Source organism: Chiloscyllium plagiosum, unplaced genomic scaffold (assembly GCF_037043375.1).
Source record: "Chiloscyllium plagiosum isolate Xiang-an unplaced genomic scaffold, Cpla_swu_hap1 HiC_scaffold_19, whole genome shotgun sequence".
Classification (NCBI taxonomy): Eukaryota; Metazoa; Chordata; class Chondrichthyes; order Orectolobiformes; family Hemiscylliidae; genus Chiloscyllium; species Chiloscyllium plagiosum.
Window position 1 is genome coordinate 13,929,534 of NW_028270157.1, and position 18,250 is coordinate 13,947,783.

The window sequence follows — 18,250 nt, forward strand, 5'->3', positions numbered from 1 at the left end:
AGGGTAATTGGGGTGGGAAAGGTCTTTGGCTGCTTTTCCACGACAGCGGGAAGTATAGATGGAGTCCACGGATGGGAGATCGGCTTGCATGATGATCTGGGTGATACAGCAATGTAAACTTATGTGCATTGCCATTCAAAAGATATCTCTCAAATTACCTTAATGACTAACTGCTTCTTCCCTCCACCTTGCAGGTATTCTTTCAGCGAGCAAAACCTTGAGAATGAATCTCAATATCCGTTCGTCTTGGCATTTCAAGAATCTACATTTAGTTTCATTTATGCAGATTGCCTTTGATAAGGTTGAAAAACCTTGCAGTTCCCAAAGAGGCTTTCTGTATTTTTGTGTAGGTCACCTATTTTAGCTCATTTTTATTTAAATTACATTGAAGTAATTTGTTAACCAATTACTTATTTTGTCTTATTAGACTGTTTGTTTATTGAGGAGGTGTCAGCACACTCATTCCTGTATAATACATTTTGAATTACGTGCTGTGGTATGAATACAGCATTTAAATGCCATATTTTAACCTTTTTGGAAAAAAAGTATTCAAATGAGCGGAGTACACTGTAAAATATGGAATTTTTCTTGTTAATAGTGGTTGGCCATCACATTATATTGTAAATGTTTATGGCTTGATAAGAGAACATTGTCCCAGATGTCTAATAAGCTAAACATGAATTTCAGTCCCAGGCATAAATGAACTAAAATAAATTTCAGTCCAATGTCTTTGCAAGTATTTTCTTTCTTGAAAACCAATTTGTTTATTTTTGTTTGTTCCTTCCTTCAACTCAAGGCAACAATCAATTATTTATTCCCAGCTTTCATCTCATGTGAACAGACTTCTGCAGTAAAATGCCCTGCCATATCTTTCCTGTGTCTGAATGAAACAAGCTGCTTCCCTGATCAGATTCTAAACATTTCAAAGTTTGCATTTAGTTAACACATTTTGGGCTCTTTTTGCACTGAGGTTCCTGTGACAGCATGTTGGAAATATTGCAGTGCATTTTGTAGATGGTACACACTGTATCAATGATTTGAGGGAGAGAGGTTGAAGGTAATAGATCAGGTACCAATGGAGCAAGCTGTTTTTTCTGGATGGTGCCATAAAACAGTACAGTACAGGAACAGGGTCTTCAGCCCTCTATTTCTGAACTGACATGATACCTTTCTAAACTAATCCCATCTGCCTGCACATGATCTGCATCCCTTTATTCCCAGTCTGTTTGTGTATCTGTATGCCTGTTAAACATTGCTCTCGAGCTTTTTGAACGTGTAATGCTATATCATAGCATGACTGTAAAGCTAGGGCAGATACCCACCAAGTAGAACCTTCCCAAAGATTGGAATGGTGGTGGAGTTGAAGCAGGAAAGCATTGAGAGATCTGGTGATTGCAAGCCTTGGGTCTTCATGTCTGCGTCAACTTGTCAGAGCAAGTGGCGTGCAACATTCAATAGAAAAAATAGGGTGGACAAATTCCTTGCAATTGCTAATACAGACACCGGTATGTGGAACTTGGGGTGTGCCTCATGGCTACTGTCATCTGGAACCAATTTTTGATCACCTTTTGTAGTTGGACAAGATTTGTTCAGTTTTTGCTCCCAACACACCTTCTATTATTTGTCCTTTTTGTTTAAATCTGATTTTTCTCTCTTTGCAAAAAGCATGTCCATTGTGAATGTGAAGGAACAGTGGGAATCAATGTCTGCCTGAAACAAACAGGTATTTTTATTTTGTATGTTCATTTTGGACAGAAATTTTCTCTTGCAGTATGGGAGGTGTATATTTTTTTACCTCAGTAATTTGGCTGAATTAAACTGCAAGCATGGAGTTAAGTAAAAGCTTATCAAATGCTAAATTTGGAGATTCATAAACATGACACTGTACTCTGGTTGTCTGAGCCCCATTATTGCTCATGTAGATTAGATCCAATCAAAGCCAAGACAGTACAATCACAGCTAAGTCTCTTGTGGTAGACCTGTAGTTTCTTAGAGAGTAGATTCTTTAGTTGAAGTAACGGTTTTTACAAAATAGAATTCTTGGTAAATGGTGAGGCTCCTTATTTAACTTCCATTTGTTCAAAGATTAAGTTAAAGCTATGAAATTCACCTCGGTTGACTCACAGCTGATTGGATGGCTTTCTGATGGAATTCTGTTTCTGCATCATAGCTTCTCGCTAATTTTTATAGCAACTCATCATGACTTTTTAAATCCAAATTGAAAGCTCTCTTTCAAATGAGTTATTAGGTCAATTATGCATCCTCTGTGGTGATTTTCATGACTTGAAAGTTTGAGATAACTAATAGGTCCCTATTCCCTCTTCGGATGGGAATGTTTCCATTCAGAGATCTGGTAATTCTCATCTTTTCACAACCTATTTGTGGTTAGTTTTAAAATATAAAAGTTAGTGTGTAGGTCAGAATATATTGGAACATTTTTGCCATTTTAGAATGATCTAGACATCCGGAGAGCCAGTCAGAAACCATGGGAGGGGAGAAAGTAAACTCTGTTCAGTCATTTGTGTTCCATTATCAGTAATGCACTCACCTCAGAGAGACTATGGAGTTACGTATCTCTGAGAAAGTGAGCACTGCAGATGCTGGATATCAGAGTCGAAGAGTGTGTTGCTGGAAAAACTCAGTTGGTCAGGCAGCATCCGGGGAGCAGAGAAATCGACGTTTCTTAATGATTCCTGATGAAGAGCTTATGCCAGAAATGTCAATTCCTCTGCTTGGATACTGCCAAACGGCTGTGCTTTTTCAGCACCACACTCTTAGACTATGTCCCTACTTCAGATTCGGGTTCTAAAGTTAGTTTGATATTCCCTGTCATACTGAGTATTAGTTTTAAAAGTTTACTCGTTTTGTGGGATGTGGCTGGCCAGCAGTTATTGCCTGTATCTGGTTGTCCTTGAGAAAGTGGCAGTGAGCTACCTTCTTGAACTACTGCTGTGGGTTGACCCACAATGCCCTTAGAGGGAATTCCGGGATTTTGACCCAGCAACAGTGAAGGATTGGTGATATATTTCCAACTCAGGGTGGTGAGTGGCTTGGAAGGTAACTTGAAGGTGGGGGTGTTCCCACATATGTGTTACCTGTGTCCTTCTCGATGGAAGTGTTCATGGGTTTGGAAGATGCTGTCTGAGGACCGTTTTTGGTTAATTTCTGCAGTGCATCTTGTAGGTAGTATACAGTGCTGCTACTGAGTATCAGTAGTGGAGGAAATGGATGCTTGTTATAAAACCAGAGGTTTTATATCTGTTGGCTGATGTTTAACTCGGGCCTTGCCCCACACCCTCAACTGCACATCAAAGACTGCGTGGTACTAAATTGGTGAAAAGCAGGGGAGCTGTCTTGGTGTTACCTCCAACAACATATGAACTACAATTCCTCAAGGTGTTTCATCACCACAAGGTCAGTTACGGTTACATAACAAATGATGGCATCCACACTGAATGAATAAAGGAAAATCCTAAAACAATAGCTGCCAATATTTCTTTTTTCCAGTGCTATCAGTGAAGCCTTGCTGTGCACAAGTTGCCTGCCATGATTCTTACACTTAAAGTTCCTCATTATCCAAAAGTGTTTCACAGCTATGCTGAAGTTCTGAGAATCTAGAAATACAAAACTTCTCTTTAGGCACAGCTTGTAGGTGCACTGAAATGTCAATGATTCCTGATGAAGAAACACCACATCCCTCCCCAAAATCAGTCTAACTCAGCAAAAAATCATTTGAGATTCAACTCCTAATTTTCACTGAGCAGTGAATAGGGCCTTACCATCAATTTTATATCCCTACCCTTTGTTGTACCAAAAGGCAGTACCTCACACTTATCCAGTTTGAACTCCACCTGCCATATTTCAGCCCATTGACCCATTTGATCAAGATCCCTTTGTAATCTTAGCAGACAGTGAAGAAGGTTTTCTATTTTGATGTCAACTGCAAACTTGCTAATCCTGCCTTCTACATTCTCATCCAAATCTTTTATATAAATGACCAGAGGGGACCCAGAACTGTTCCTTGCTGGTGACAGGCCTCCAGTCTGAAAAGTAACCCTACACCACTACTGTTTCCTGCTGTTAAGCCAATTATGTATCCAATTGGCAAGCTCACCTTAAATCCCATGTGACCTAACTTTCTTTATTAGTCTACCATGTGGAACCTTGTCGAAAGCTTTACTTAAATTCAAATAAACAATTGTCTACTGCTCTGCCCTCATCAATCTTTTTGGTAACTTCAAAAAACTCTGTTTGTGAGACACAATTTTCATTGCACAAAACTATGTTGACTATCCCTAATCATTTGTTGCCTTTCCAAATGTCCATAAAGCCTACCTTTTATAATCACCTCCAATAATTTACCTACTACAAGTCAGACTCTCAGGTCTATACAGTAGTTCCCCATTTTCACCTTGCAACCTTTCTTAAGCAAAGGTATAATATTAGCCACCTCCAGTCATCAGGCAACGCACCCGCTGTTATAGATGATGCACACATTTCTACAAGGGGTCTCGTAATTTCCTCCCTTATTCCCCACGACGTTCTGGCTTAGATTAGATCAGGTCTTGGAGATTTATCCACATTTATATTCTCTAAGAGTTCCCAAACTTCCCTTCTGTAATGCATACTGTTTTTAAAACGTCAAAGTTTATTGCTCTGCGTTCTCTAGACTCCACAATAAAAACTGATGCAACTCTCCCATCTCGTCAGGTTCAACACAAAGACAATCTCCTTGATCTTTACAGGGCCCTACATCTCTCTAGTCGCCCTCCTGCTCTTAACATATCCATTGAATACCTTTGGTTTATCTTTAACCTTACCTGCCAATGCATCACCCTTCTTTGCCTTCCTGATTTTTTTCTCAAGAATGCCCCTACACTCTTGCAAATTAAGAGATTCAATTGAACCAAGTTGTCTATATCTAAAATAAGATTCTCTTTTAGTCTTGAGTAGAACCTCAATATCTTTATTCATCCATTTTTTTTCCTTAATCTTACCAGCCTTGCCCTTCACTGTCGAGAGTCTGATGCTGGAAGAGTACAGCCGGTCAGGCAGCATCCGAGGAGCAGGAGAATCAACGTTTCAGGCATAAGCCCTTTGTCAGGAATTTGCCATTAAGCCATTCCTGATGAAGGGCTTATGCCTGAAACGTTGATTCCCCTGCTCGGATGCTGCCTGACCTGCTGTGCCTTTTCAGCACCACACTCTGACTCTGATCTCCAGCATCTGCAGTCCTCACTTTCTCACTTTACCCTTCACTGTAACAGGAAATATAATCCTTAATCTTACCAGCCTTACCCTTCACTGTAACATAATGCCTCTGAAGTCTCTGCATCCCACTCTTGAAAGCCTCCCTTTGTCAGACGTCCTTTTACCTGTGAACTGTCTACGCCAATCAACTTTTGAAAGTTCTTGTCTCACGCCATTAAAATTTGCCTTACTCCAGTTAAAAGCTTTAACTTTTCTAGAACCCTTTTCCATAACCATTTTGAAACTAACAGAATTAGGATCACGAGACCCAAAGTGTTTCCCCACTTTTCCTTCAGTCACCTGTCCTGCCTTATTACCCAAAAGGTCTAGCTTTGCTCCTTCTCTAGTAGGTGCATCCACATATTGATAAAGAAAATGTTCTTGAACACATTTCACAAATCGCCATCCAAATCTTTAACACTTCAACATGCAATGTTTGGAAAATTAAAATCCTCCATTATAACCTTACTATGCTTACATATACAGTATCTGAGATGTCACTACATACTTGTTTCTCAATTTCCCTCTTACTATTGGGGTGCCCACAGCACAATCCCATCAAGCTGACCTTTCTTTTCATATTTTTAATTTCTACCCATATGTTTTCACTTCACTGGGTGGCAAGGTGGCACAGTGGTTAGCACTGCTGCCTCACAGCGCCAGAGACGCGGGTTCAATTCCCGCCTCAGACAACTGTGTGTGTGGAGTTTGCACATTCTCCCCGTGTCTGAGTGGGTTTCCTCCGGGTGCTCCAGTTTCCTCCCACAATCCAAAGATGTGCAGGTAGGTGAATTGGCCATAATTAATTGGCCGTAGTGTTAGGTGAAGGGGTAGATGTAGAGGAATGGGTCTGGATGGGTTGTTCTTCGCAGAGTCGGTGTGGACTTGTTGGGCCGAAGGGCCAGTTTCCACATTGTAAGTAATCTAAAAAAAAAATCATCTCTAGTTACAGCAGTAATGTATTCCTTAATCATAGTTGCCCCTCCACCCTTTTGCCGCCTCTCCCATCCTTCCTATAGCATCTAAAACCCAGAACATTGAGCTGCCAGTGTTGTCCATCTCTCAGCCACGTTTCTGCACTAGCTATGATGTCCCAAGCTCGTGTTCTTAAACATGCCCTGAGTTCATCAGCCTTACCTTTAAGACCCCTTGCATTGAAATAAATGCAGTTCAGTTCTTCAGAGTTACTCCTCAAATAAATCAGACTGGTCAATAATTATTCATTAAATTCAAAAGCAGAGGACTGAACTTGAATGGAATCTGGGAGCAATAAAGTGGAGGGTGGCTCAGTGGTTAACACTGCTACCTCACAGTGCAGGGACCTGGGTTTGATTCCACCCTCAGGCAATTGTCTGGAGTTTGCACATGATCTCAAGGACTCCGTGGGTTTCCTCCAGGTGCTCTGGTTTCCCTTCCCCCCCCCCCACTGTCCAAAGATATGCAGGTTAGGTGAGTTGACCATGGTTAATTGTCCTGCAGTGCCCAGGGATGTCTAGGCTATATGGATTAGTCATGGTAAATGTGGGGTTACAAGGATAGGGTAGGCAGTTGGGTATGAGTGCGATGGTATTAGGAGGGTTGGTGCAGACTCTGGCTGAAAGGCCTCTTTCCACACTGTAGGGATTCTACAACCAAAAAAAATTGGTGGTTGGGTTTCAATTTCTGACTTCATTCTTCAGCCGTGCACCCTGTACTCCTGACCTGTCTGCTTTTATGGAGACCCAAGGATAGAGGTCACCTCCTCTCTCCACCATGGAGAGTTTGTGCAGTTAGTCCAGCTTTATAAAACATTTGAAGTTTGCTACCACTCAGGTTAATGAATGATTGTCTTGAGAAGGGAACCTTTTGAACATTTCAGATGTCATCCTCATGCTCCCCAACATGCCAAACATTGTCCCCTTTACGTACATCCCCCAACATGGCTTCTTTACCTTCTATGCTGAGCTTTGGCACTTCCATATCCATTCACCCACCATAAAGGTAAAATCGCCATAGTCTTGGCAAAACAGAGGGCTGCTCTCCCATTAGAAACAGAAATGACTAGTGGCAATTTAATCGGAGGGTCACCACACTTCAGGTGAACAGATAGGTTGAGAAGGAGAGTCCTTCATATTAACCTCAGCCAGTGTGAATTGAACGTTCTCTGTTGGCGTCACTCTGCAGTGCAGACCAGCCAAATGAGCTATCTGACCTGTACGCTGAGTAGAAATGTAAACCATGGGGAGATGTGGGAAATCTTTTTTAAAGTAATTTATTGATGACTTTATACTCTCTTAAACTCCTTTTATAAAAGTGCAAATCATTCAGACCTTTTAAAGTCTCAGTAGCAAGAACCTGAGATGACTTTGTCCTTTTTTATTGAGAGGATTTATAGCTCAGGTTGAGGTTCTGGATGTAAGTTTGCTCGCTGAGCTGGAAGGTTTGTTTTCAGACGTTTCATCACCATACTGGGTAACATCATAAGTGAGCCTCCAGTGAAGCACTGGTGGTATGGCGCCTGCTTTTTATTTGTTTAGGTTTCCTAAGGAAATTGCTGGAGGGACTCAGCTCTTAAGTTCACCAGACTTGAAACATTAACCCTGCTTTCTCTCTGCAGTTGCCGGTGAGTTCCTCCAGCAATTTCTGATTTTGTTTCAGATTTCCAGCAGCTGCAACTTTTCATTTTAATTTACTATTTAATGAGACTTCCCATACTAATGTCATCTTGGGCGTGCGCTCATTAACTCATTTCAGTTCCGTGATATAATCCTGCCTGTGAGAAACGTCGGGAAAAGGCTGTGCATATGTGAACCAATGCACAAACTGACTTCAGTGGCCACAGTGACACAGTCATTTCATCTCTCCAGCCCCCACCCATTACCGACATTTACACCACACGCTGCATCCGAAAGGTGAAGAGCATTGTGGAAGGCCCCACACACCCCTCACTCAAACTCCTCTCCCTCCTGCCATCTGGCAGAAGATACCAGAGCATTTGGTCTCTCACGGCCAGACTGTGCAACAGTTTCTTCCCCAACCCATCAGGCTCCTTAACACATTATGATCGGACTCTTTCCCATCTTGAATTCTTTGCATGACTTCAAATTGCTGTGATGAAAAATGTCATTTTTCTATTACACTGTAACTTGTGTGTTTTATACTTATGCACTTTAGGCCGTGTACGATTGTATACATGATTTGGAGAACGCGATGGACACCTGGAAGTACTCAGGGATGCCCTCACAAGAACACTGTACGATGCCCAACCCATCGACTGCCAGTTCCGACGTGCCACAGCAAGGAACCGTAATGACCTCCTCAGGAGACAGACACGTGCTGCAACCGATAGGGTACCCTTCGTTGTTCAGTATTTCCCAGGAGCTGAAAAACTACGCCATGTTCTTCGTGACCTGCAACACATTATCAATGAGGATGAACACCTCACCAAGACCTTCTCCACACCTCCACTACTTGCCTTTAAACAACCGCCAAATCTCAAACAGATCATTGTTCGTAGCAAACTGCCCAGCTCTCAGGACAACTCCATACAGCCCTGTCACGGTAGGTGCTGCAAGACGTGTCAGATTGTGGACATAGATACCACTATTACGCGTGGGAACACCTCACACCTTGTACATGGCAGGTACTCATGTGACTCAGCCAACGTTGTCTACCTTATACGTTGCAGGCAAGGATGCCCAGAGGCATGGTACATTGGGGAAACCGGGCAAAGGTTACGACCACGGATGAATGGGCATCGCACAACAATCAACAGACAGGAGAGTCCCCTCCCAGTTGGGGAACACTTCAGTGGTCCAGGACATTCAGCCTCGGACCTTCGGGTGACCATCCTTCAAGGTGGACTTCGGGACAGGCAGCAGAGAAACGTGGCCGAGCACAGGCTGATAGCTAAGTTCGGTACCCATAGGGAGGGCCTCAACCGGGACCTTGGGTTCATGTCACATTACAGGTGATCACCGTTGCACTACACACACACACACAGATATTCCTACACACACACACACACACTCACATACACACAGACATAGGTACACACAGACACGCACACACACACCGACACACACCCTTATAGACACACACACACTCACACATGCACCCCCCCCCACAGATTTAAGACACTCTGCATTCACTACACGCATACACACACACACTTTCTCACACTCACAACCCCCACCCCAGACAGACACCCCACACACACACACACACACACACACACAAAGACCCACATGCACACATATATTTTGTGTGGTGAATTTGTACTTGCAGAGTTACATTGCACTTTGCTCAAAAGCTGCATACATTCATGTAGAACTCTGAGCTCAAAAACTGCATGAATTTATGTAAAACTCTGTTATCTCACTTTTTAGATTAGAATCAATCTAAACATCAGGTCATAGACAGAGCACACAGGGGGCCAACACCTTCAACATATTGTCTAGCTATCACCATTGTTAACAGCTAACCCGAGAATGCAACTTTTAAGAAAAGGTTTTGTGATTTACACATGAAAGAAGTGAAACTATCATGGTATTCTAACAGATGAAATGCTTAACAGTCAATCAATTTCAATGTATAATTTCAGTTACATCACACTGTAAATTTTTGCTATAAATTCAGTGTTACGATCGAGCCCTCCACTATCACCTGATGAAGGAGCATCGCTCCGAAAGCTAGTGTGCTTCCAATTAAACCTGTTTGACTATAACCTGGTGTTGTGTGATTTTTAACTTTGTACACCCCAGTCCAACACCGGCATCTCCAAGCCATACAGCCCTGTCACGGTAGGTGCTGCAAGACGTGTCAGATTGTGGACATAGATACCACTATTATGCGTGGGGACACCTCCCACCTTGTACATGGCAGGTACTCATGTGACTCAGCCAACGTTGTTTATCTTATATGTTGCAGGCAAGGATGCCCGGAGGCATGGTACATTTGGGGAAACCGAGCAAAGGCTACGACAACGGATGAATGGGCACCGCACAACAATCAACAGACAGGAGGGTTCCCTCCCAGTTGGGGTACACTTCAGCGGTCCAGGACATTTGACCTTGGACCTTCGGGTGACCATCCTCCAAGGCGGACTTCAGGACAGGCAGCAGTGAAAAGTGGCCGAGCAGAGGCTAATAGCTAAGTTCGGTACCCATAGGGAGGGCCTCAACCGGGACCTTGGGTTCATGTCACACTACAGGTGACCACCATTGCACTATACACACACACACATAGGCACTCCTATACACACATACACATGGACATATACACATGCACACACAGACACTCACACACACCCTTACAGACACACACTCCCACACTCTCAAATGCACCCTCTCACAGACTTAAGACACTCTGCACTCACTACACACACATACACTTTCTCACACTCACAACCCCCAACCCAGACAGACACACACACACACAGACAAAGACCCACATGCACACATATATTTTGTGGGGTGAATTTGTACTTGCAGAGTTACATTGCACTTTGCTCAAAAACTGCATACATTCATGTAGAACTCTGAGCTCAAAAACTGCATGAATTTATGTAAAACTCCGTTATCTCACTTTTTAGATTAGAATCAATATAAACATCATGACATAGACAGAGAACACAGGGGGCTAACACCTTCAACATATTGTCTAGCTATCACCATTGTTAACAGCTAACCTGAGAATGCAACTTTTTAAAAAAAGGTTTGTGATTTACACATGAAAGAAGTGAAACTATCACTGTATTCTAACAGATGAAAGGCTTAACAGACAATCAATTTTTCAATGTATAATTTCGGTTACATCACACTGTAAATTTTTTGCTATAAATTCTGTGTGTTAGGATCGAGCCCTCCACTATCACCTGATGAAGGAGCGGTGCTCCGAAAGCTAGTGCTTCCAATTAAACCTGTTGGACTATAACCTGGTGTTGTGTGATTTTTAACTACAATTGTATAGTTTGTGCTGTCTATGTAGCACCCTTGGTCCTATAGAAACACTGTCTTGTTTTTGCTGTATCAGTTGTATACGGTAGAAATGACAAATAAAAGCTACTCTACTCTATTATCATGCTACAAGCACATGGCCAGAAACTCCAGACATGCACATATGCAGTGTCAGTTCTTAATAAACTAAGACTTGTTCAGACAATGCAATCATACAGGAGAAAAATAAAGCAATTGGATTAGGGTTAATCCAAGTCTAACTTGCATGTCCATTGCCACAGACACTTGAGTTTAAAATATTTCACATACTTCGCTTAGCCATTGGCAGATAGATGCTGATTCCAGCACACTGATGAAGGGCTTATGCCCGAAACGTCGATTCTCCTGCTCCTCGGATGCAACCTGACCGGCTGTGCTATTCCAGCACCACTCTGTCAACTCCGGTCTCCAGCATCTGCAGTCCTCACTTTCTCCTGCACTTTCTGGCCAGCCAGGGACAGTCACTGATCCTATTAGCCAGAGAATGGTTGTGTGTAGAACTCACTATTGCAAAGAGCAGTTCAGCTGCACGTGGATGCTTTTTAAGGAGAAAGTGAGGACTGTACATGCTGGAGATCAAAAAGTGTGGCGCTGGGGGAAGCACAGCCGGTCAGGCAGCATCCGAGGAGCAGGAGAATTGATGTTTCAGCCATGAGCTCTTCATCAGGAATCTGGTGAAGAGCTCATGGCCGAAACATCAACTATCCCGCTCCTTGGATGCTGCCTGACCAGCTGTGCGTTTCCAGCACGACACTTTTTGACATCGATGCTTGTCAGGAAAGTTGGATAAATGAATAAGGTGCAAATCATCAGAAAGGTGTGACAAAGATGGGAAGAGGGATGGGAACAAAGGAGGAGGCTTAGATGGGTCAGTTTCAGATCAGGAAAAGGAAGATAGAACATCAGGTAGTGATGTCGTCAGCGACTCGGAATGACAAAAGAAACAAGGATTAAAAAGCATCCACCAAAGGAAATTGGCAGGGTTGAGCTCCTTATACTTAAATGCAATGAATATTACAAGCAAGACAGACAAACTATGGGCACAGACAGACATGTGACAGCACGATGTCATTGCTGTAATGGAAACCTGGAGGAGTAGAATTGGCAGCTCAATATCCCTGGATAGAGCGGGTGATAAAAAGAAAAGGAGCAGGGGATAGTAGCAGTGTTGGTTAAATAATCAAATACAGTTGTGAGAAGGGATGATATACAAAATGGGGTTAACAAACGAGGCTGTATGGGTTAAGGATGGAATTTAAAAAAGGGCAGTCACACTACTAGGACGACAAACTATTACTACAGACCCCCAAATAGTGAGAGGGTGATAGAAGAACACAGGTAGACAAAGTTCTGACTGTAGGAATAAGAGATCAATATTTGTAGACTCTAACTATCCCACTATCAACTGGGCTTCAAACTATTTAAGGGCATTGAGAGAGAAAAATTCATGCATTGAGTCCAGGATAAAAAATGTTTTGAACGATACATGACAAGCCCAATGAGAGGGGACACAATTCTGTATTTAGTTTTGGGAAATAGAACATAGAACATTACAGCACAGTACAGGCCCTTCGGCCCTCGATGTTGCACAAACCTGTCATACCAATCTGAAGCCCATCTAACCTACACTATTCCATGTATGTCCATATGTTTGTCCAATGACGACTTAAATGTACTTAAAGTTGGCGAATCTACTACCGTTGCAGGCGAAGCATTCCATACCCTTACTACACTGAGCAAAGAAACTACCTCTGACATCTGTCCTATATCTATCACCCCTCAATTTAAAGCTATGCCCCCTCGTGCTTGCTGTCACCATACTTGGAAAAAGGCTCTCCCTGTCCACCCTATCTAACCCTCTGATTATCTTATTTGTCTCTATTAAGTCACCTCTCAACCTTCTTCTCTCCACAAAAACAGCCTCAAGTCCCTCAGCCTTTCCTCGTAAGTCCTTCCCTCCATACCAGGCAATATCCCAGTAAATCTCCTCTGCAGCCTTTCCAAAGCTTCCACATCCTTCTTATAATGTGGTGACCAGAACTGTACACAATACTCCATGTCCGGCCACACTAGAGTTTGTATAGCTGTAGCATAACCTCATGGTTTCGGAACTCTATCCCTCTATTAATAAAAGCTAAAACACTGTATGCCTGCTTAACAACCCTGTCAACCTGGGTGGCAACTTTCAAGGATCTGTGTACCTGGACACCGAGATCTCTCTGTTCATCTACACTACCAAGAATCTTACCATTAGCCCAGTACTTTGCATTCCGGTTTCTCCGACCAAAGTGAATCACCTCACACTTGTCCGCATTAAACTCCATTTGCCACCTCTCAGCCCAGCTCTGCAGCTTATCTATGTCTCTCTGTAACCTACAACATCCTTCGTCACTATCCACAACTCCACCGACCTTAGTGTCGTCTGCAAATTTACTAACCCATCCTTCTACGCCCTCATCCAGATCGTTTATAAAAATGACAAACAGCAGTGGACCCAACACCGACCCTTGCGGTACACCACTAGTAACTGGACACCAGGATGAACATTTCCCATCAACCACCACCCTCTGTCTTCTTTCAGCACGCCAATTACTGATCCAAACTGCTGTGTCTCCCACATCCCATTCCTCCGCGTTTGTACAATAGCCTACTGTGGGGAACCTTATCAAATGCCTTGCTGAAATCCATATACATCACATCAACCGGTTTACTCTCATCTACCTGTTTGGTCACCTTCTCAAAGAACTCAATAAGGTTTGTGAGGCACGACCTACCCTTCACAAAACCGTGCTGACTATCCCTAATCAAATTATTCTTTTCCAGATGATTATAAATCCTATCTCTTATAACCTTTTCCAACACTTTACCAACAACTGGAGTAAGGCTCACTGGTCTATAATTACCGGGGTTGTTCTACTCCCCTTCTTGAACCGGGGAACCACATTTGCTATCCTCCAGTCATCTGGCACTATTCCTGTAGACAATGACGAGTTAAAGATCAATGCCAAAGGCTCAGCAATCTCCTCCCTGGCTTCCCAGAGGATCCTAGGATAAATCCCATCCGGCCCAGAGGACTTATCTATTTTCACATTCTGCAGGATTTCTAATAGCTCTTCCCTGTGAACCTCAATCCCACCCCCAGTCTATTAGTCTGTATCTCAGTATTCTCCTCGACAATGTCGTTTTCTAGAGTGAATACTGTTGAAACATATTCAATTAGTGCTTCCCCTATCTCCTCTGACTCCACACACAACTTTCCACTACTATCTTTGATTGGCCCTAATCTTACTCTCGTCATTCCTTTATCCCTTAAATACCTATAAAAAGCCTTAGGGTTTACCCTGATCCTATCCACCACTGAGGCTCGTCTCAGTGTGGAGATCTCATCCTCGTGTGAAGGATTCCCGGTGTGGAGGTCTCCCGGTGTTGATGTCTCTGGGTGTGGAGGTCTCCCGGTGTTGATGTCTCTGGGTGTGGAGGTCTCCTGGTGTGGAGGTCTCCTGGTGTTGATGTCTCTGGGTGTGGAGGTCTCCTGGTGTGGAGGTCTCCCGATGTTGATGTCTCTGGGTGTGGAGGTCTCCCGGTGTTGAAGTCTCTTGGTGTGGAGGTCTCCTGGTGTTGATGTCTCCTGGTGTGGAGGTCTCCTGGTGTGGAGGTCTCCTGGTGTGGAGGTCTCCTGGTGTTGGTGTCTCTGAGTGTGGAGGTCTCCTGGTGTGGAGGTCTCCTGGAGTTGATGTCTCCTGGTGTGGAGGTCTCCCGGTGTGGAGGTCTCCCGGTGTGGAGGTCTCCCGGTGTGGAGGTCTCCTGGTGTTGGTGTCTCTGAGTGTGGAGGTCTCCTGGTGTGGAGGTCTCCTGGAGTTGATGTCTCCTGGTGTGGAGGTCTCCTGGTGTTGGTGTCTCTAGGTGTGGAGGTCTCCTGGTGTGGAGGTCTCCTGGTGTTGGTGTCTCCTGGTGTGGAGGTCTCCTGGTGTGGAGGTCTCCCGGTGTGGAGGTCTGCCGGTGTGGATGTCTCCTGGTGTGGAGGTCTCTCGGTGTGGAGGTCTCCCGGTGTTGATGTCTCCGCGTGTGGAGGTCTCCCGGTGTTGATGTCTCTGGGTGTGGAGGTCTCCTGGTGTGGAGGTCTCCTGGTGTGGCGGTCTCTCGGTGTGGCGGTCTCTCGGTGTGGAGGTCTGCCGGTGTGGAGGTCTCCTGGTGTGGAGGTCTCCTGGTGTGACGGTCTCTCGGTGTGGAGGTCTGCCGGTGTGGAGGTCTCCTGGTGTGGAGGTCTCCTGGTGTGGAGGTCTCTCGGTGTGGAGGTCTGCCGGTGTGGAGGTCTCCTGGTGTGGAGGTCTCCTGGTGTGGAGGTCGCCTGGTGTGGAGGTCTCCTGGTGTGGAGGTCGCCTGGTGTGGAGGTCTTCTTTGTTGGAGGCTTCTGGGAATTCCAGCATTTATTGTTTCCATCAGCTTTCTCCAAACTGAAGTTGACCTGAGATGAAGTTTGCCTTAATTCATTTTTTCTTCTTATCTATGAGTTACATCATTAGTACATGTCCCACGGTATGGCGACTTATAAAACCTTTACGCAAATTGTTTTGTAAAAATACACGTGACAATAAATTTCTATTCAATATTAATCTAACCTAACATATTGGGAATAGTGCCTACGGTTCAGTTAGATTTGGTATTACTGTAGAAAACAATACAGATAAATCAGGAGTAAAAAGATTTTAATGGGGTTGGGGGAGGCAAATTTACTAACAAATGATTGGCTAAGTTAAAATGGACAGGACTGATAAAGGCTAAGTTTGTGGCATTCTAATGCCACAAACTTAGCCTTTATCGACGTCCCTGCCGATTACACTTGCAGGAAGTGCACCCATCTCCAGCTCCTCCAAGACCGTGTTAGGGAACTGGAGCTGGAGTTGGATGAACTTCGGATCATTCGGGAGGCAGAGGGGGTCATAGATCAGAGTTATAGGGAAGTAGTAACTCCAAAGATGGCAGATAGATGGGTGACAGTGAGGGGGACTGGGAGGAAGCAGCCAGTGCAGGGACCCCCTGTGGCCGTTCCCCTCAAGAACAAGTATACCGTTTTGGATACTTGTGGGGGGGATGACTTACCAGGGGTAAGTAACGGGGCTCAGGTCTCTGGCACGGAGCCTGTCCCCGTTACTCAGAAGGGAAGGGTGAAGAAGAGCAGAGCAGTAGTAATTGGGGACTCGATAGTTCGGGGCACAGATAGGCGGTTTTGTGGGAACGAGAGAGACTCACGTTTGGTATGTTGCCTCCCAGGTGCAAGGGTACGTGATGTCTCTGATCGTGTTTTCCGGGTCCTGGAGGGGGAGGGGGAGCAGCCCGAAGTCGTGGTCCATATTGGCACCAACGACATAGGTAGGAGGAGTGCCGAGGATGTTAGACAGGCTTTCAGGGAGCTAGGTTGGAAGCTCAGAGTTAGAACGAACAGAGTTGTTGTCTCTGGTTTGTTACCCGTGCCACGTGATAGAGATTCGAGGAATAGGGAAAGAGAACACTTAAATGCGTGGCTACAGGGATGGTGCAGGAGGGAGGGATTCCGGTTTTTGGAAACTGGGGTTCTTTCTGGGGACGGTGGGACCTCTATAAACAGGATGGTCTACACCTGAACCTGAGGGGCACCAGTATCCTTGGGGGGAGGTTTGCTAGTGCTCTTGGGGGGGGTTTAAACTAACTCTGCAGGGGCATGGGAACCCAGATTGTAGCTTCAGGGTGCAGGGCCTGGAGTGTAGGGAGGTTAGGAACATGGCATCAATTTCAAAGGAGGGTGCCTGTAAACAGGAAAGTGGCTTGAAGTGTGTATACTTCAATGCAAGAAGTATACGAAATAAGGTAGGTGAACTTGCAGCGTGGGTTGGTACCTGGGACTTCGATGTTGTAGCTATTACGGAAACATGGCTAGAACAGGGACAGGATTGGCTGTTGCAGGTTCCAGGATTTAAATGTTTTAGTAGGGTCAGAGGTGGGGGTAAAAGAGGGGGAGGTGTGGCATTGCTTGTCAAAGATAGTATTACAGTGGTGGAAAGGACGATGGATGAGGACTTGCCATCTGAGGTAGTTTGGGCTGAGGTTAGGAATAGGAAAGGTGAGGTCACCCTGTTAGGAGTCTTTTACAGGCCTCCTAATAGTCCTAGAATCATTGAAGAAAGGATAGGGAAGGTGATTCAGGAGATGAGTGACAGTAATAGGGTGGTTATTATGGGGGACTTTAACTTTCCTGATATTGATTGGGAAAGCTATAGCTCAAGTTCGTTAGATGGGTCAGTGTTTGTTCAATGTGTGCAGGAGAGTTTCCTGACACAATATGTAGACAGGCCAACAAGAGGTGAGGCCATACTGGATTTGGTTCTGGGTAACGAACCAGGCCAGGTGTTAGAATTAGAGGTAGGTGAGCACTTTGGGGATAGTGACCATAATTCGGTGATTTTTACTCTCGTGATGGAGAGGGATAAGTGTGTACTACAGGGCAAGAGTTATAGCTGGGGTCAGGGAAATTATGATGCGGTGAGGCATGACTTAGGATGTGTGGCTTGGAAAAGTAGACTCCAAGGCAAGAGTGTAAATGATATGTGGAGCTTGTTCAAGGAGCAACTATTGAGTGTCCTTGATAATTATGTACCTGTCAGGCAGGGAGGAAAGGGTCGTGCGAGGGAGCCGTGGTTTAATAAGGAATTGGAATCCCTTGTTAAATGGAAGAGGGCGGCCTATCTCAAGATGAGACGTGAAGGTTCAATTGGGACGATTGAGAGTTATAGGGTAGCCAGGAAGGACCTGAAGAGAGAGCTAAGAGCAGCAAGGAGGGGACATGAAAGGTCCTTAGTCGGTAGGATTAGGGAAAACCCTAAGGCTTTCTATAGGTATGTTAGGAATAAAAGAATGACTAGGGTAGGAATAGGTCCAGTCAAGGATAGTAGTGGGAAGTTGCGTGTGGAGGCGGAAGAGATTGGGGAGACACTGAATGAATACTTTTCTTCAGTATTTACTCAGGAACAGGGCATTGTCGTCGATGTGAA

General features: G+C 44.5%; 1 protein-coding gene and 1 long non-coding RNA gene across 3 annotated transcripts in view; both read left to right on the plus strand.

Annotated features, from left to right (window-relative positions):
* The window catches only part of xpot (exportin, tRNA (nuclear export receptor for tRNAs)), a 55,916-nt gene extending 55,187 nt beyond the window's left edge, over positions 1 to 729 (plus strand). For both annotated transcript variants that reach the window (XM_043709954.2, XM_087997031.1), the window contains exon 25: positions 195 to 729. In XM_043709954.2, the coding sequence (XP_043565889.1) occupies positions 195 to 221 (27 nt within the window). In that variant the 3' untranslated portion in view covers positions 222 to 729. The remainder of the gene's footprint in view (positions 1 to 194) is intronic.
* A 7,284-nt stretch (positions 730 to 8,013) lies between these two features.
* LOC148146721 (uncharacterized) lies at positions 8,014 to 11,157 on the plus strand. Its single transcript, XR_015760377.1, has 3 exons — positions 8,014 to 8,790; positions 8,918 to 9,199; positions 10,159 to 11,157. It is a non-coding gene; the product is annotated as an uncharacterized LOC148146721 (long non-coding RNA).
* Positions 11,158 to 18,250: the final 7,093 nt, after the last annotated feature.